Source organism: Periplaneta americana, chromosome 12, assembly GCF_040183065.1.
Source record: "Periplaneta americana isolate PAMFEO1 chromosome 12, P.americana_PAMFEO1_priV1, whole genome shotgun sequence".
In the NCBI taxonomy this organism is placed as follows: domain Eukaryota; kingdom Metazoa; phylum Arthropoda; class Insecta; order Blattodea; family Blattidae; genus Periplaneta; species Periplaneta americana.
In genome coordinates this window covers 56076176-56094054 of record NC_091128.1, presented here as the reverse complement: position 1 = coordinate 56094054, position 17879 = coordinate 56076176, and the positions used below count along the sequence as shown (strand labels likewise).

At 35.3% G+C, this 17879-nt stretch overlaps 2 protein-coding genes across 7 annotated transcripts in view; one reads left to right on the top strand and one right to left on the bottom strand.

Annotated features, from left to right (window-relative positions):
- l(2)41Ab (lethal (2) 41Ab) overlaps positions 1–14076 on the bottom strand; it is a 70532-nt gene extending 56456 nt beyond the window's left edge. For 5 of the 6 annotated variants that reach the window (XR_011335246.1, XR_011335247.1, XM_069841364.1 and 2 more), the window contains exon 1: positions 12973–13422. Coding sequence is in view for 4 of the 6 variants with exons in the window: in XM_069841364.1 (XP_069697465.1) it covers positions 12973–13284 (312 nt within the window). In the remaining 2 variants the exon portion in view is untranslated. Of the gene's footprint in view, positions 1–12972; positions 13423–13958 lie in introns of those variants that run through there. The other variant, XM_069841365.1, reaches the window with a different exon arrangement.
- On the top strand, positions 14030–17181 carry SCCRO3 (defective in cullin neddylation 1 domain containing SCCRO3). Its single transcript, XM_069841374.1, has 2 exons — positions 14030–14169; positions 14251–17181. Exons 1-2 carry the CDS (start codon positions 14088–14090, stop codon positions 15129–15131), a joined length of 963 nt encoding a protein of 320 aa, XP_069697475.1. The 5' UTR covers positions 14030–14087; the 3' UTR covers positions 15132–17181.
- Positions 17182–17879: the final 698 nt, after the last annotated feature.

The window sequence follows — 17879 nt, the reverse complement described above, 5'->3', positions numbered from 1 at the left end:
TGAGGGAGATGGGATATGATGATAGAGACTGGATTAATCTTGTACAGGATAGGGACAGATAGCGGGCTTATGTGAGGGCAGCAATGAACTTCCGGGTTCCTTAAAAGCCATTTGTAAGTAAGAAAATCTTTTCTCAATTCACCCTGTTAAGCTAAGTACTCTCAAAGTAGGATTTCACAGAATTATAAAAGACAAAGGAGAAATGCACCTGCTTGCGTGAGAAAATAGACAGGTGTTGGAGTCTCACATGGGTGTCATAGGAAATTGGGAAGGGCTCAGAGGTAACAAATGCTCAGAAAGTGATAACTTTTAACTCACACCTAAAATGGAGTCCCTAACTTGGTAGACATGCCCCAAAGCAGAAGACATATAACTCATAACTATTGTTGTCTCTAGGCTTACTCTGGTTACAAGTAGTTGGATTTAATACTAACAGGCATTCTCTTGTCTGCTCTTCATATCTTTGTCAATTGCTTCATAAATATATGTACCTGTATCACTCAGCTTAACTTGTAAATAAATTTACATGGGTTTCTCTACTCGAAGACTTAATTCTCAACAAACCTTTATTTTCTCCTATCACTGCAACCGAGAACACGACAACTATGACAATGTAAAATTTTTATTAATTTCAAATGCATCAGAAGCCACTTTCATCTAAGGTAATCGTGGAACTTTTTTGTAGTTTAATAGAAGTTTAACCTTTAGACTGATATTTTAAACAAATCACATGTAACTTCATAAATTTGTTTATATCCTGATTTATTCCTGGCCAGTAAAGTGTCATTTCAGTTCTCCTTATCATTCTGCTAATGCCAGAAGTCCTGTATGTAACTTATGGAACATAGCATTTCTTAACATTATCACTCATACACTTTCCTGCACATGTGTCACGTATGTCACTTTTCTTTGAAATATTCTTCCTTTTGTCTTCTAATCTCGTCACATTCTACGTTGTTGAAGTAGGTCGACTACTGCACTTAGCTCAGCTGTTATCTACTATCTATGTACTAACATCTCCATTAATCTCTTTTATGTGTTCCTCTGTGTTGCCTAGTACCTCTCTTCCCCCCCCCCCCACATAACAAAAGAGTCCTAGTTTCGTCTGCAGTTCCTCTCTCTACTCTACGTACCCCACAGTCATTCCTCTCTTCTATCAATTGCCTGAATTCTTCTGATGTCTGTTTTTTCTTCACCTGTATGCTTCTGTCTGTCCTCTGACGTGAACTGGGTTTCTTTTGTTCACATGTTTTAAAATCTTACTAAAATTGGTTTATTCATTCTTTTTCCTAGTCTGTATGTTTTTTCAATGTGTCCTTCACTTACGTCTAAATTAAATAGTTCCCAACACATGTTGCACATTGTCTCATAATATATATTCCATATTCATGCCCCACTTCTTTTATGCCGAAAATTATCATGTTCTTTTTCCTTTGTTCATTTTCGAAATATTTTATTTTATTCCTCATTTGATTATTTTCCTGAAGTAGTTCTTCAATCTTCTTGTTTTCTTCAATGTTTGACTTTAATCTATCTGTTTGACTGTTCTTTTGTAGTTTATGTGAATTCTGTGACTTTTGAGAAATTGTGTCTTTCTCCAGCGATTTTATTTCTTGAGCTAATATATTTCATTCTTATATAATAATTAATTCCGCAATACTTTTCATTTCTAACATTCAGCACTGCACTGTTCTACATGTCACCCTAGATCATATATACCCAGATTGCTCGGCCTTATAGGCTTTGACAGTAACAACTTTAGTCAGGTTTACAATGTTGCCATCTAGTTGTTACATAAGGAACCACGTCATAACTCCCATTTGAATTGCATTAGCGACTGTACTGCCATCTCGTGTTCATTTACGGCAGATAGGTGACGATCCTGGCAGTTGTTCTCTTCAAAGTGCTACTGATTTTAACACAGAGATAAGCAATCTGTTATATATGTGATCTGGGATGTCACTCATCATAAGTCGTTGCCCTCTCTATACTACTTCATAACTGTCAGACAGAGCTCTACTCACATGCGTCTGTATTTTTTTGCTTATTGTTGATGACTGAAATCATTAATATTTAATAAAACCAGCAGAGGACCTAATATCAAGCCTTGTGAAAATATATGATTAGTACTTTGTAAACTTGATTGCCTAATTTTATTTACTTTTGTTATGTCATCCCAATATTAAATTTCTACTATTTGTTTTGTATTTTATAAACAGGATTCAAACCATGTGAACGGAATTCTTCTTATTCCATACTTTGATAACTTACTGAATAGCATGATCTACCAGATCAAAAGCTTTGGATAAGTCGAGAAAAATTTTCATGCATTGCTCTTCATTATCTAATGTTTTATATATTTCTTCAATAACATTTTGAATTCTATTGTTAGTTGGATTTTGTTTCTGAAGCCCATTTTAAGCACTTGAAAGAATATTGTAGCTATTCATTAGATGATTTTCTTTTTCAAACCCATTTTGAGTTCAGAATATGTATGATAAGACTTTCTTGTGTTAAATTTTTTAACATACCTTGTTTACATGTTTCGACCTATTTATGAGTCATCTTCAGAACTGGTCGTTGTTGGTTTTGGCGCCTCTTGTTGTTTCCTGTGAGGGTGCGTTCGTAGTGTAGAGTCAAAGAGTGTAGGCTATGTGTTTTGAAATTGAGTTGTGTGTTGAGAATATCATTGGGGTGTGTTTTCGTGTGTCTATATATTTCATATTGTTCTAATGTGCTGAGTTTCTGGCTTTTTGGTAACAACAAGAGGCGCCAAGACCAACAACGACCAGTTCTGAAGATGACCCATAAATATGTCGAAACATGTAAACAAGGTACCGGTACATTAAAAAATTTAACACAAGAAAGTCTTATCATACATATTCCGAAGTGATACAGTGTTAAAAGTTGTGTAATCAAGATGTACCATTTTGAGTATTGGAGAGAATATTGTAATTAGGCCTACCAGTATTAATAAAGAAAGTCATTCTACAGAGTAAGTCACGTTACCCCTTCCCCCAATTTGTTTATTTCACAACTAACTTACAATTAACGACTCATATACATAAACATATCTTATTTATCCAGAAGATCTGTGTGCACTGTCGTTATCATGACATAACTGAATACGATGCCATATTAAAATATTACAGGAGTAATGTGACTTCTGGCCCTACCTGTATTGTGTACTACCTTCTCCAAAACTTTAGAAATATTGATAATAATGCAAACAGTCTATACTTTTCCAATTCTGTGTACTGATTTTATTTTTGCAATCTTTAAACTTTGTGGAAAAAAACTTCATTGTGACAGATTTATAATATAACATAATGGTTTAACAAGCTATGAAGATCACTCTTTAATGAAAAGGTTTGGCCACTCATCTAGACCATAAGACCTTTTGTTTTTCATGATTTTAGTGTAGCATGTGTAATTAAAATATAGGCCTATGATTAATATAGGGTATTCCTACACAAACTAATTCCACTGCAGTCTCTAACAAAATTCATTGGTGAGCAGCAAGTGATCATATATCAGCATATGGTCCATACAAGATTATCTATGCAGACCTGTCCCACTCCACTCTCCATTGCTTAGCTTTCTTAGGCAGGCACTCCTCACTACCGTGATAAAAGCCAATGTAACATGACAACCTGGGCCCAGTCTGCATAGGAATACCCTATATTAATTGTTTGAGTAAGCACTCTTATACCGGTAATAGGTAAAAGTAAAAGATTAAATTTTTTGAAAGAAAGTTGCAGTTCTGTAAGCTTAGTTTGATCTTGCTGACTAGTGAAATTTTTGTGTGACTGGTGAGCCACCATACAATTTTTAAAGGCCCGATAATAGACTCATCCCATATAACTTAATTAGGCCTAGTTTTTATATTATTATCTGAACTTTATATTTTTGTATATTCAAATGTATTCTTTTATAAATTATGTAAGATTATGCAGTAGGCTATATTTACTATAGTAGTTCAGAATATGATTATTATTGTTCTTACTCATTAAATACCAGTATAGATTTTTTTATAGCCTTATATGACATTTTAATTCCGTGAGTTATCCACATGTCTTTACCTTTCTTTCGGAACCTTGATTAGAAACATTCACTGATATATTGTCAATGTAGACCTAGTTAAAAAATATATTGCTATTAAGCTCATATCAGTGGCATTAGGCCTAAGTTATATACATTTTCCCAAGATTAATTTTGTATGCACGAATTTAAATGATGATAGATTCAGCATTTATGATTCTTCTTTTTTTTATTGATATCTTGGAATTTTCAGTGACATTGTAAAGAATATGCACATCATGAACAATCACGCCATGCACTGATTAAAAGTTCTGTCGATAGGAGTCCAATCTATTTTTACCTTTGTGTTGTATTCTGGATCCTAGTGGTCAGCCATGAATGTCAGCCAGATGTCCCACTTGTTGGATATATGTATTTTTTTTAGGGTGTCACTTTTTCTTGACTTTTAAATTTTGAAATGCATACACGTCAATTTCGTTCCTTTTAATATAAAACATTGTTGATATAAATATCTCGATGATCAACCCAGGTTAAGCCGTGCTGAATTTACTTGAACTTGTTCAGACTTGCTGCGCTATTTCCAGATAAAAATTTACAGAGTGGGGAAAAAAGGATGCAACAAAAGAAAATAAGAGAGGAAGAAAGGAGATGTAAATATCAAACATTATAACAAACATCTTCTACTTCTTGTGTTTCGACATCTTTTGAAAAATCCAGTGATCCATTTTCCATTCAAAAGAAACAGGTGATAGTGACACTATTTTCCACAGCAAAACGAATGTTTCAACACATACTACTAAAGATTTCATTACACCAAAACTATCGACTGTATTAGATGGATGTCAATTAAGTGTACGGGATGCAGTGTATGTTCTTCAGGCGACATAATGTAACCTGAGTGGTCCAGTGGGGTTTGTACAACCCCAAATTTTTTTTTCTTGGTATTTTAACAAAAAATATGTAACATACTTCTTCCAAACATGGAATTACAATAGCAACAAATCATAAACTTGATCACATTGTGAATTCTTTTCACAATTTTAAACATTATATATTGTTGAATAGTTTTTCAATAAATAGTGAAAAATATGGCTGAAGCCCATGGCCATAATGTTGATGAACTCTCTTTTAACTGGTCTACCTTCCGTAAGTTCGGTAATGATGTTGCATTGAAAATAAAATGGATATAAAGAATTATTGTGAGTTTGTTATTGTGTTTAGCTTATACTTTTTAACGACCTAGTTATTACTTATAAACCTACCTTATTAATGTTATTACTAGGGGGACGGATTTTAGCACAATTTGCATGTTTTATTCCTCAGCTGCATATCATATGCTGACATTATATAAATCCAGTTCAAGTTATTTGTCACATCCCATAAAAAAATAAGAAAGGAACATGTAAAAGTCATTAAATAATTATTTAATGAAAGCATCCCTGATTTTGTGACAATTCATTGCGATGGTAAACATTTACCCCCATTAAATGTTAGGAATTCAAAAGAGGAAAGATTGTCTATTGCTATTACCTATGGAGACAGTGAACAGTTAATTGGCATTCCAGAATTATTAAGCTCTTCCAGCAAGAAATAGGCAAATGCAGTTTTTAATGTGCTTTGCTTCTTTATTATAATGCATTAAAGAAGTGAAAATTAGAAGGTAAAGTTCAAATCCCTTGTTATGATACAACTGCTTCAAATACTGGCCACATTACTGGTGCCTGCATATTAACTGAGCAAAAGTTGGACAGAGAATTGCTGTTTTTTCCTTGCCGCCATCACATTTACGAATTAGTTTTATGTAGTGCAATTGAAAGTAAAATACTTCAGATTGCAAACAGTCTTGATACCGGTATTTAGTTTTCCAACAATGACCAAAGACTCATACAAACCAACTTCAATGCAACTGATTCATTAAAAATGTTTTTGCTCAGATCTGAACTTCAGCTGCCCAACAAAGATCACCAAGCATCAAGAGACATTTGTTTATTCATAATAGAAGTTCATCTAAAACCTTGGCTTATGTGTCAGCCAGCTGTAAAAGTCCCACATCAAAATGTATTGTTTTTAAAGTCTACAAAATGGTGGATCCAACTATTTCTAAGATAGTTTTGAAGAAATTCAGGAGTCACTTATATAGTACCTGCCAGAGAAAGTGTCAATTCTATCACTATTTGATGATGATGTAGACGTGCCAACAAAAATTAGGATGGTAGGAAATTTGAATGAGAGGTATGGTGAAATGGATGACACATTGGTGAGTGAATTATTAATTTTGTAAGGTTGTTGTTGTTTAGTCAACTGTCCGAAAACAGGTTTGAACCTCATAAGTAACGTCAATAAGGTACCACTCATGAGGCAACTAGGTCAGTTTGTTATTTTTAATTAGATGTTTACTGTTGTTGTTGTTTAGTCAACTGTCCGAAGACAGGTCTGAACACTGAAGTGATACCAAGAAGGCCCCACTTATGAGGCAAATAGGCCAGGAGATAATGGGGTAGGGCGGCCAGTTCCTTTCCCCCCCTCCATTGCATACATTGCTGACTAGCTACATATTACACTAGTCAGACTTCAGATGCATACAAACAATTGTTCTTCCTCGTCAAGTGAGATGTACTGCCTGATAATAGTAGATGTACATGTCAGTCAGAACCTCAATCAGAGGATAAGATGTTTTATATTAACACATATTAACGTTAATTGTGATTTCTAAAGAGAACTATTGCTGACTTTCTATCTAAGAAAAGCATAGATTTGTTCTCTCGTCTAAAAATAAATTTTGACTTTTGAAGGAATGTCCTTCTATATGGAGACAAAATATTTCATTTCTAAATGCTAAAGAAGCAGTTCAGTCTTTAAAAGCAGTGAACGACATGGCAGAACGAGTTCTTAAATTAATTCGAGACTTCAATGGACTATTAACTGCAGATGAAGAGAATTAAGGATACGTGTTACGCTGTGTCCAAGAACATCAATGACTTTTCTCAGACTGCAAGAAACAGATTTTAAAGAGGAAATACCCTCATGTGACATGCAATATTCGAACTTATAATAGCCTATTTAGCCTATAAAAAGTATTAGGCATATATTTGATACAAATTGATTTGTTCATTGATCAATTAAGTTATGTGAAATTTAAGTCATGCAATTAAGTTAAAATTTTAAAGAAGGAGAACTGCGATCTTATAAAAGAAAATTAGGGGGTATGGATTTGTTAACCCGTCAGTGGTCCGGTGGGATTTGTCATACCCAATAGATAACATTTTCATGATTTTCTAAGAGATGACACAAGTTACAAACTTGGCATTCAGCATACCTCTCAAGTTAAGCTTCTACTTTCGATTGTTGTGTCCTGATTAAGTTTGCTTTTGAGACTTGCTAGTAGTGGACATTTAAACTCAGTTAGGGTGTCTGAAACCCCACCAGACCACTGGTGTAACAACTTGACTTTTTGAAGGTAAGATTTTAATATTGTTTAGTTCTTAGAAGAATAATGAACTTTAGTTATATGACTTCTTATAACGTTTCCGTTAACATAATTTTCTACAGATGTCTTATGAGGAGTATATCGGGAGAAGTACTAACTAGTCTTCTCGATGGGGTTCTGAACGAATCTGGTCTAAATATTTCGGAATCAGAAATTGAAGACGAAAATGCTCATTTTGGTTACAGTTAGTACATTAGTGATACGAAAAGAGGCAATAAGATTGATGTGAACTAGGAAGATAATTCTAATTCATTTTATATGGGTCGAGATCAAGCTAATAAATGGCGAAAACAATGTTCTCCCCTCAATGTTCGCACTCGAGGCCATAATACTGTCACTCGTCTTCCTGCAATGAAGGAAAATGCAATTAATTGTTTTATTCCTTTTGAGTGCTTGCAGCTCTTTCTTATCCCAAATATTCTAGAACAAATAGTAACTTGCATCAATTCTCACATTGCACGAGAAATGAAAAATTATGGGAAATCATGTAAACACAATGTAAAAAAGAGAGACAAAAATGAAATATTGACATTATTACGACTGTTATACTTTATGAGAGTCTGTAAATCAAGCCATCAAAATTTAGAAGATCTCTGGGCAACTGACGGTACAGGCGTTGAAATATTTCGAATCCCCATGCCTCGATTTCGATTCCGCTTCCTGCTGTGCTGTTTGCGGTCTGATGATGCTGGTACCAGACAAGAACGCAAACCTCAGGACAAATTAGCGCCAGTAAGAGAAATGTTTGAAATTTTTAATGAGAATTTATTATCACATTACTCTCCAGGAGCATATGTTCCTATAGATGAGCAACTACTAGGAAGATACTCTTTTCGATTATATATTCCAAGCAAACCGACCAAGTATGGCATCAAAGTCTTGTACTTGTATGTTTTGAAGCTCTCAGTGTACGCAGGTAGTTTATCAGTTATCCATTAGCTTCCAAATTATTGAAGGACCACAAACTTACAGTTGTTGGGACAGTAAGAGAGAATAAGAAATAAAACACTTCTGAATTTCTTCAGTCTAATGACGTTATATCCAGCAAGTTGGGCTTCTAACAAGATATGACACTGGTAACATATACACCTAAGAAGGGAAAGGTGGTACTTTTGTTATCTTGAATGTATCACGATTTGCTGTCAATGCTGATATTGGCAACAAGAAAAAATTGGAAATCATAATCATGTACAATCATACGAAAGGTGAAATAGATACATAAAAATAGATGAAATGTGTTCTTATTACAATGTCACCAGAAATTGCAGAAGATGGCCCATGAAAGTGATTTCGAACTCATGACTTTAGCAGCTATAAACTCATAGACACTGTATCAAGACAATTCAAGAAATAGCATCATGTGTAGATCATTTCTGAAAGAAATTTCTCTCTGGATAATAAATGGTCAACTTCAGGAACGAGATACCTGCTCCTCTTTACCTAGAGAATTACGAACAAAAGTAAAAAGAGCAGCAGGTTCAGAAGTTGAAGATTCTCCCGCTGCCACCATAATACCCCAGAAGTTTTTTTAGTAGGTTATTTTACGACGCTTTATCAACATTTTAGGTTATTTAGCATCTGAATGAGATGAAGGTGATAATGCCGGTGAAATGAGTCCGGGGTCCAGCACCGAAAGTTACCCAGCATTTGCTCATATTGGGTTGAGGGAAAACCCCGGAAAAACCTCAACCAGGTAACTTGCCCCGACCGGGAATCGAACCCGGGCCACCTGGTTTCGCGGCCAGATGCGCTAACCGGTACTCCACAGATGTGGACGCCCCAGAAGTAAAGATTGTAAAACAAAAGTGAAATGTAAAATTGTCATGTACAAATCTTTACCGAACATGTGGTTCCCTGATATAAAAACTGTATCTACAGAAGAAAACAAAGCACGAGAAGAAGGAGAAGAAGAAGAAGAAGAAGAAGACTGAAGGATAATACAAAATATTAGAACGTTTATTAACTTAAGTTAATTCTTTGGTATGTAAGACTGAGTATTGCAAATATTGACGACTGAAAACAAAACAAGAATTGATACTGTGTGAATTGACTTTGTGTTACGAATTATTGTCCTTTCAAGAAGCTGTGACTTCAGTGAAGTGTGTGAAATACTTAATTTGTTTGTTAGAAAATAAATTTAAATCATAAGAAAGTATAACACTTCTCTAAAATTTTTATTTGTAACTAGGCCATATTTTTCACTATTTATTGAAAAACTATTCAACAATATATAATGTTTAAAATTGTGAAAAGAATTCACAATGTGATCAAGTTTATGATTCGTTGCTATTGTAATTCCATGTTTGGAAGAAGTATGTTACATATTTTTTGTTAAAATACCAAGAAAAAAAATTTGGGGTTGTACAAACCCCACTGGACCACTCAGGTTACAATATGACACCGAACCTCTGAAGGGTTAATATGTAAAAAAATGTTTGCCCACATAAGGGTTGAGGGATAAGTCATGGCAACTATTTTTTTCTTCAAAGGTAAGGGTTGGTATCACAAAATGTCATATGTTGCATGGAAGCCATGCAGTCCATAACACAAGATGGCTGTGTGCTTGTCTGTAATAGAACAGAGAGTAATATTAAATCAGTTGTCAGTGTAGCGCCATACTGGATGGATGTAACCCGTGTTGAACAACGTTTGTATACCAAAATAGCCGTTCTCCATGAGAGGAATACCAGTGAATGCCACATAGAGTTGGTAGAAGCTGTCGGGAATAATGCCCTTCCATTTTGGACAATCACGAAGTGGGTAACAGTGTTTCAGCAAGGATGCAAAGCAACCAGCGATCGGCAACAGACAGGACGACGAGTGAATGTGCGGACCGATGTGAAACATAAAGCAGAGTGTGTAGGACAGCTACTGCGGTGCTGGGGATGGGAAGAATTGGACTCCCACCATACTCTCCGGACCTTTCTCCATGTGATTTTGATCTCATATGGAAGGTAGATGGTTTGGGACATGAATGGACATTACCAATGCTATGCAACAACAGATGACCAGACTCACACATGGTGAGGAAAATGGTAAATCAGATGGTATTCGGCGCCTCCCACATCGTTGGCAGCATGTTGCCAATGTTGCAGAAGACTAATTTGAGGGCCTTCAGAACGGGTATGTGTGCTGTAATGTTTCTGGCACAGAGATCCTGTAATGTTATTGCAACGACCATAATATATATGAGCAAAATGTTGGCGTGTTGTTAAATGTCCGTACATTTCGTCCATTTCTTGTCCTTTCATCTGTATATTTCACATTTTCCACTCATGGTCGAATTCTCACAAAAAAAAAAAAATAGTTGCTATGACTTATGCCCCAATCCTCGTATATTATATCAATGGCTGTTACTATACTCTCAGCTTGTATTCTGGTTAGGAAACTCACTGTATGACTAGGTAAGATTATAGGCTAAGTTTCAAGAAGAGAGTTTAATTTACTTTTATGGAAACTTTCTGACAGATAATCTACTTTTATATCACCGCAGATCACAAATTCCATATAATTATGGTTTTCAGCCCCTCCATTAATAAATCTAAATGGGATATAATTTTTTTAATCTCTCACTGGCACCCCTATACAAGAAATAATAAAATAAAGAAAGAACTATGTACAAGAAATGCAATTTGACTTATCACCAATTTGAATGCTACAGATTTCAATATCTTGATCATTACATAAATAAGACACAGGAACCTATATCGATATTTTATTCTAATTCTCCAGAAAAGCTACACTAAAAGAGGCACTTTCTTTTGCTTCATTGCAATATCATTAGTGACTTATATGTGGTTTTAGTGGTTAGAACTCATAAATTTATAGGTATATTATCAATATACCTATATTGCATCAATGCAAAATCAATTGAAGATCTTGTAGATGGCCTTGAAGCAAATTTTTAAAATTCCTGGTAGTCTATGATATTTGGTATAAATAGCTATATCATATGCAAACAGAAGTAGCCTAATTTAGAAAACTTCAAGTGGTATTTTATTTAAAGCAGAAATCGTTCTCAGACTGCAAGAAACAGATTTTAAAGAGGAAATATCCTCATTAGTTATGTAACATGCAATGTTCAAACTTATAATATTTAGCCTCATCTCTTTATGCAACATAAGTTATCATCGATATGAGTTTGAAGATTTTGTAAAATTTGAGAATAATGTGAATTCCCAGTTAATTTAGTCTAAAATTATATACTGGTACCTAAAAATTTACATTGTAAATGGATATTTATAACATGATTGTTGATGAGAATGCAGTTTCTTTGTTCTCTATTTCATTTGCTTGCGGTTAATATCATATGTTGGCTCTTGTTATGATTAATATCCAATCCTGATTGGAATATATGCAAAATCAATTGAAGATCTTGTAGATGGCCTAGAAAGAAAATTTTGAAAATTCCTTGTATGGTACTTGGTATAAAACGCTATATCATATGCAAACAGAAGAAATTTGGAAAACTTCAAGTGGTATTTTATTTAAAGCAGAAATCATTGATACATACATAGTGTTCTGCCCATGGGCAAGTCTTTCAATTCAATCCTCCAGTCTTTCCTATTTTCTGCTTTCCTCTTTGTCTCTGCATATGATCCATATAGGCTATTTTAATGTAGTCTGTCATCTGATATCTTCTTCTGCTCTGAACTCTTCTCCCGTTCACCAATCCTTCTAGTGCATCCTTCAGTAGGCATCGTTGATACTTACCTGTAAATTCTAATGCACTATTGTAGCCCTCCCATCACAGAAGTCAGTGAAGCAAAAGAAAATTGCGCCTTCTTTGGTATAGCTTTTCCGGAAAAATAACTAAACTAGCACTGAGGTAGTTCCTTTCGTACTCCACTTATATACCTTGGTAACAACTTCAGCCAATTATTTATTTTTGGTGCAAGGGACAACTCATTTTTATGTAGCCTACTTATTTACTATCTGTCCTTGTACCATAAATAAAAATGTTTTTTTAATTATTTTTAATTTGCAGTCTTTAGGCCTATACGTAACTAGGCTACTTAAACAGTATGGTACGGTATTCTGAAGTATGACACCTTGCATTACTTGCAATACGAATCTGCAAGTTAGGTTTTGTTCTTTGGGCTTTTAAGGCTTGCATATACGTTCAACTGCATCTCCACGAAAAAAAGAAAAAAAACCTTAGGCCTATAAATTCAACTAAATAAGAAATTTCGGTAGTTTCCTAGAAGGCCCTACTCGGTGCTCGTTACATAGATCGTTGTTGTGTTTACACAGTAGCTCCTTTCTGAAAAGAATTTTAATAGTTACTAGATGTAATTATAGTCATTTTGTAGGCCTAATATATTTTTGGTCCAGGGAAAATATGCATCTTTTATGATTATACAACGGCCGACGTTACAGCTTATGTAACGAGTAGCGGGTACTAGGAAACTTCTGAAATTTCCCCAGTACAATATGATACTCACCAATGCAAGAACTTCTTCATCGATTCGATTACACTGTCTTTCAAGATGGACTTTCAGTGCAGCCTGAAAGCGTTTCATCAAAGGATGATCAGGCTCAAGGACCTCTGGTTCATCACCTTCTCCTTGACGACGCCACATACGATTTGGGGTTTGTGGGTTCCTTCTATGAGGAAGGATTTCATCTCCATGGGCGAACTGCGGAATTTGACTATCTTCATCGTCAACCTCATTATTTCTAACCCTGTCTGATCTAAATCTCGGCCAAGACCGATTTGAATTATCATGACTTTCAGGTTCTCCAGATTCCGACATGTTGGGACAAATGTACCGCTATACAATACTATCAGAAAAATGTAATGTAATATTTTTTCCTATATTCTAATAAAAAGTTATTAATTGTAGTTGTTTTCACCTACTGGCAGACATACTTCCAAATGTTTATTTACTTTGTATCTATGACAACGGGAAATGTAATTTTCGAGAGCCGAATGTTATCGAAAACTACCGATCGCTGACGAACAGAACCGAATGAAGCCGAAAGAATTGACATTCAGGTAGGTGATCACTCCCAATGGAGATATTTCGTACTAATAAATTGAGAAGCAATTAAAATTTAAGAATTTCAACGCACTACTGTTAACGTGATTTACTGACTGTTTATTTTTCCTGTTTCTATAACCCTCGTATTATTGTAGTTACTGTGTTGGAATGGAATAATACAATCATAGTAACAAGTGCAAGTCAGGTAAACATGATGCTGGTATTAATTTTGCAAAACGAACTGGATGAAATTTGTCCTAGAAGCATATTTGTGCAAAAATATAACCGATTGCGTAAGTTTTACACAGTCTTGAGAATGAAACTTTACGCGATCGCCTAATTCGTTAAAAAAATCGTTAATATATATATCGCAGGTAAAGACTTGTCATGATTTGGCCTGAGGGCTATTGCTTATTCAGTAGTCTACATGAAATAGTGACATTTACCTTATATCATCACTTTTTTCAGACTATTAGTGCTGTTCAGAGGTGACTGCAGTTACTGGAAAGTACTCCCAGCTTCTACATGAATAACACCCGGAGTTTGCTTGATACTGGACCAGTGAACAGCGACCAATGGGAAACTGTTTCTCTTGTTTCAAGGTCCCTCCGCCGTCAGACCCGTCCACAAACCCTCCCTTGGAGAAGGACACGGAAGGTAATTAATATCCCTCAGCACCAATGAACCACTGAACTATAAAATGTAGATCTTATTGCAAGAAAACTTGTTATGTTGCAGAGATTATGGAGTTATGTGGCATTCTGCAGCCATCCCAAGAACTACATTGCTCGCCTCTGACTGCTGTGGAAGCCCAAGTTAATGGAAATAGTAAAGGAGCTGGTGTTCCAGGATTCTTAGTGGTTGGGAGTGATAACTGTGGCAGCTTACATCGAGACAAAACCTCTAGGACGTTTTATCCCCGCATACCTCCACTGGGCCGTTCTACGAGTAGTAGTGGAGATGGAAAAGGGAGAGAACCTTCAGAAACAAAGCTTAATGCTTTGTTTGAACAGTACCGTGATTGTAATGAGGATGCTATGCTTGCCGATGGCATCGAAAGATTATGTGCAGACTTGTCTGTATCACCAGACGAATTCAAAGTTTTAGTTCTGGCTTGGCGACTCAATGCGGAGCAGATGTGCCGTTTCAGTAGAGCAGAGTTTGTGAGCGGTTGTAGGGCTATGCGTGTGGACTCAATCAGAGGAATTCAGGCTCGTCTACCAGAATTGGTAATTGAAGTAACAAAGGACCCGGAGTTGTTTAAGGATCTTTATCGTTTCACATTTAGATTCGGATTGGATGCTGAGTCAGGACAGCGAATACTACCGTCCGAAATGGCCGTCTGCCTTTGGCGACTTGTGTTCTCTGTTCGAGAGCCACCCATTCTCTCTCGCTGGTTGTTTTTTCTAGAAAGTCATCCTCATGTTAGAGGTATACCACGTGACACATGGAACATGTTCCTGAATTTTTCAGAAGCAGTTGGAGACGATTTAAGCTCGTACGACGACACTGAAGCATGGCCAAGTCTTTTCGATGATTTTGTCGAGTTCGAAAATGACCAAATGAATCAGAATATCTCTAAGGATAAAGATGAAATAATTAAACAAGACTGCAATTAAAGAGTAGTTTACACTTTAAATCCTAAATACAAGATAAACAGATCAATATTTAGTATTTTTTTATTTGTCACAAGAAAGACTGATATTCATTCAGGTGTGAAATAGTCTTAATTTTGCCCGTACTTCTCATAGTATTTACCAATAATTTATTCAGAGTACATTTTTATTTTTCCAGAGAAGTATAAATTTGGCATGGTGTTTATAAGCTTGTGTGGTGTTCAGTTTATAGCCAAATAATCCATGCCATTAAATTAATAATCTACGTTGTAATTGTATGATTTGAAGTTTATACCAATAACAGTTTTATGCTTTATGACAAGCAAAACTCATCAGATAAACAACGGGAAGATTTTTTCTTTCTAAAGTCAAGCCATAGACTGCCTTACAAATACTGAAATGGAACTTATATTTGTGTTTATCGGTTTTGTTTGTCATTTTTTTCCATTATGGTGACAGTTAATGGATCCGAATCTGTATCGTGTCAAAATGTGAATTTATTTTAAGGTTAAGTGAAACAATGTGATAATGTAAAATATATTGTGTTCAGTTTCATTCAGGGCAAAATATCTCTTTAAATGCAAGCTATGCTTCTATATGGGAGGAAACATTGAGAATTGGTAGTAAATAGCATGGATCATTCTTTCTGCTTGGTGTGATTATTTCAGGGTTTTTAAAGGTTTAACGGTGACTCCTCAGTTTTGGGTTTGATAGTCTAAATTATCAAGATTTCATTTAGTGCACTCTTTAAGTAGTTACTTTTCTATACTTAGAAAAGTAATTTTGACTTACCATACAGGTGCTAACATTGGTACCTCTCATAGTTTATTTATATGACTGTTTCAGACTGAGGTGTTTTGTTTCAAAATCATAATGTCAGATTATGAACAGTTAAATATTGACATGATATGATACATAATAATCCTATAAAACTTATCTGTGAGGTTTTGTACTGAATGTTTATTTCATTGTTCATAATCCTGAATACCGGTACTGGTACTACTTGAGATAAATGTGTGTGTTGTTTCTGGATATGGTAAACATGATTGTATTGTATTCAAGCTAAAATGTTACCACAGAGCCCTACTTTGTAAAATAGTACTTTTTACAAATTAATTGAATGGCCTTTACCTTGTGTACAATTTTAATGAATGTACAATCCATCAGCCCATGCATTAAATCATATCTTGTTAAAAATTTACCAGTTGAATAAAATTTAATAATAATGATACAGATGAATGGGAACCACTTAAAGAATTCGTTGGTTCATGTACAGCATTTGAAATTTTGGTGGTGCTATAAACAAACTATAATATCGGAGTATCCTGTATATAGTTGACCTTCCCCCACCATCCAGTGAAATTACAAGTGTATTACAATGCAGTCCTAAGAAGTAACTAATATCTTTCCGTCCATTTTAAAAAGACTCTATCTTAAAAAAGAAAGACACTGGTAAGTAAAAATAGAAAACGGTATAACCTACAAAGTGTAATTTTTTGTTACTTTATTACAGAATTTGAGGAATGGTAAAGATGATCAATCTGAACAATTTTTATGTAAGAAACCGTATCTGGGAATATTCCGTTTGGTAGTTTCAAGCCTTGATGTGTGTGCATCCTCTAAAGTCCGGTCCAGATGCAACTGGGTACTTGGTGTTTTACTTGAACATGCAAAATATTGCAAGTAAGAAGGATCATATGAACTGTAAAATTGAGCGATTTTTAGAACTCAATGCCTCCAACTCGCTGTTCAGTCTTCGTTCAGTTCTAAAAATCGCTCAGTTTTACAATCTACACACTCCTTACTTGCAGTGTTTTGCATATGCAAGTAAAACGTCAAGTAAGCTGTTGCATCTGGTTTGTTTTCTTTAATGTAGGCCTTAATGTTTTCATGGTAATGTTTGTAACCATTAAAAAATGTTCATGCAAAATACTATACAGAACCATGTTTACTATCTCTGATTGAGGTTCTGGCTGATATGTACGAGGGGGATCCAGGAAATAACGACCGTTTTGTTTTAATAATTAAAAAAATATATATTTATTTGAAAAAACAAAGTCTGTTACATAACTGAAGCTTCCTTTATTTCCCTAAATAATCACCACCTACATTTAAACATTTGTCGTATCTGTTCACTAGCTTTAGAATTCCCGTGTTATACTCCTCTGCCGCCAGTTCATTAAGCCAGGTGTTCACTGTCTTCTTTAACTATTCATCACTTCCAAAACGCGTACCACCCAGAAAGTCTTTCAGCTTAGTGAAAAGATGAAAATCGCTAGGAGCAAGGCCTGGACTATAGGGCGGATGATCAAAGATTTCCCAACCGAATTGATCCAGCAATTCTCGAGTTGAAGCAGCAGTGTGCGGGCGGGCACAGATTTTGTGGTAGCCAAGATGTTGCGACACAATTTCACCAAGCAAAGAACGAGAAATGTCAGGAAAGGCAATATGCAATTCATCGAGTGATGTGCGCCTGTCATGCAAGATTCTGTCGTTCACTTTAGTCTTCAGGTCTTCTGTGATGAGTGATGGGCGTCCGAGTCGACTTTCATCGTAGACATTTGTTCGCCCATTGTTGAACATTTCGCACCATTTTCTCACATTTCTTTCATTCATTACAGTATCACCATACACTTCTTTCAATTGCCGGTAAATTTCTGCAGGTTTCAAATGTCTGGCATTCAAAAATCGAATCACACTCCTCACCTCACAGTCGGCGGGATTATCAATCACGTCGTTCATTTTGAAGTA

Bases quoted from the DNA above. Each gene is read 5' to 3' on its own strand.
- SCCRO3 (XM_069841374.1), top strand. From the start codon at position 14,088: ATGGGAAACTGTTTCTCTTGTTTCAAGGTCCCTCCGCCGTCAGACCCG. The intron at 14,170-14,250 runs GTAATTAATATC...GTTATGTTGCAG, and splicing joins CTTGGAGAAGGACACGGAAG to AGATTATGGAGTTATGTGGC.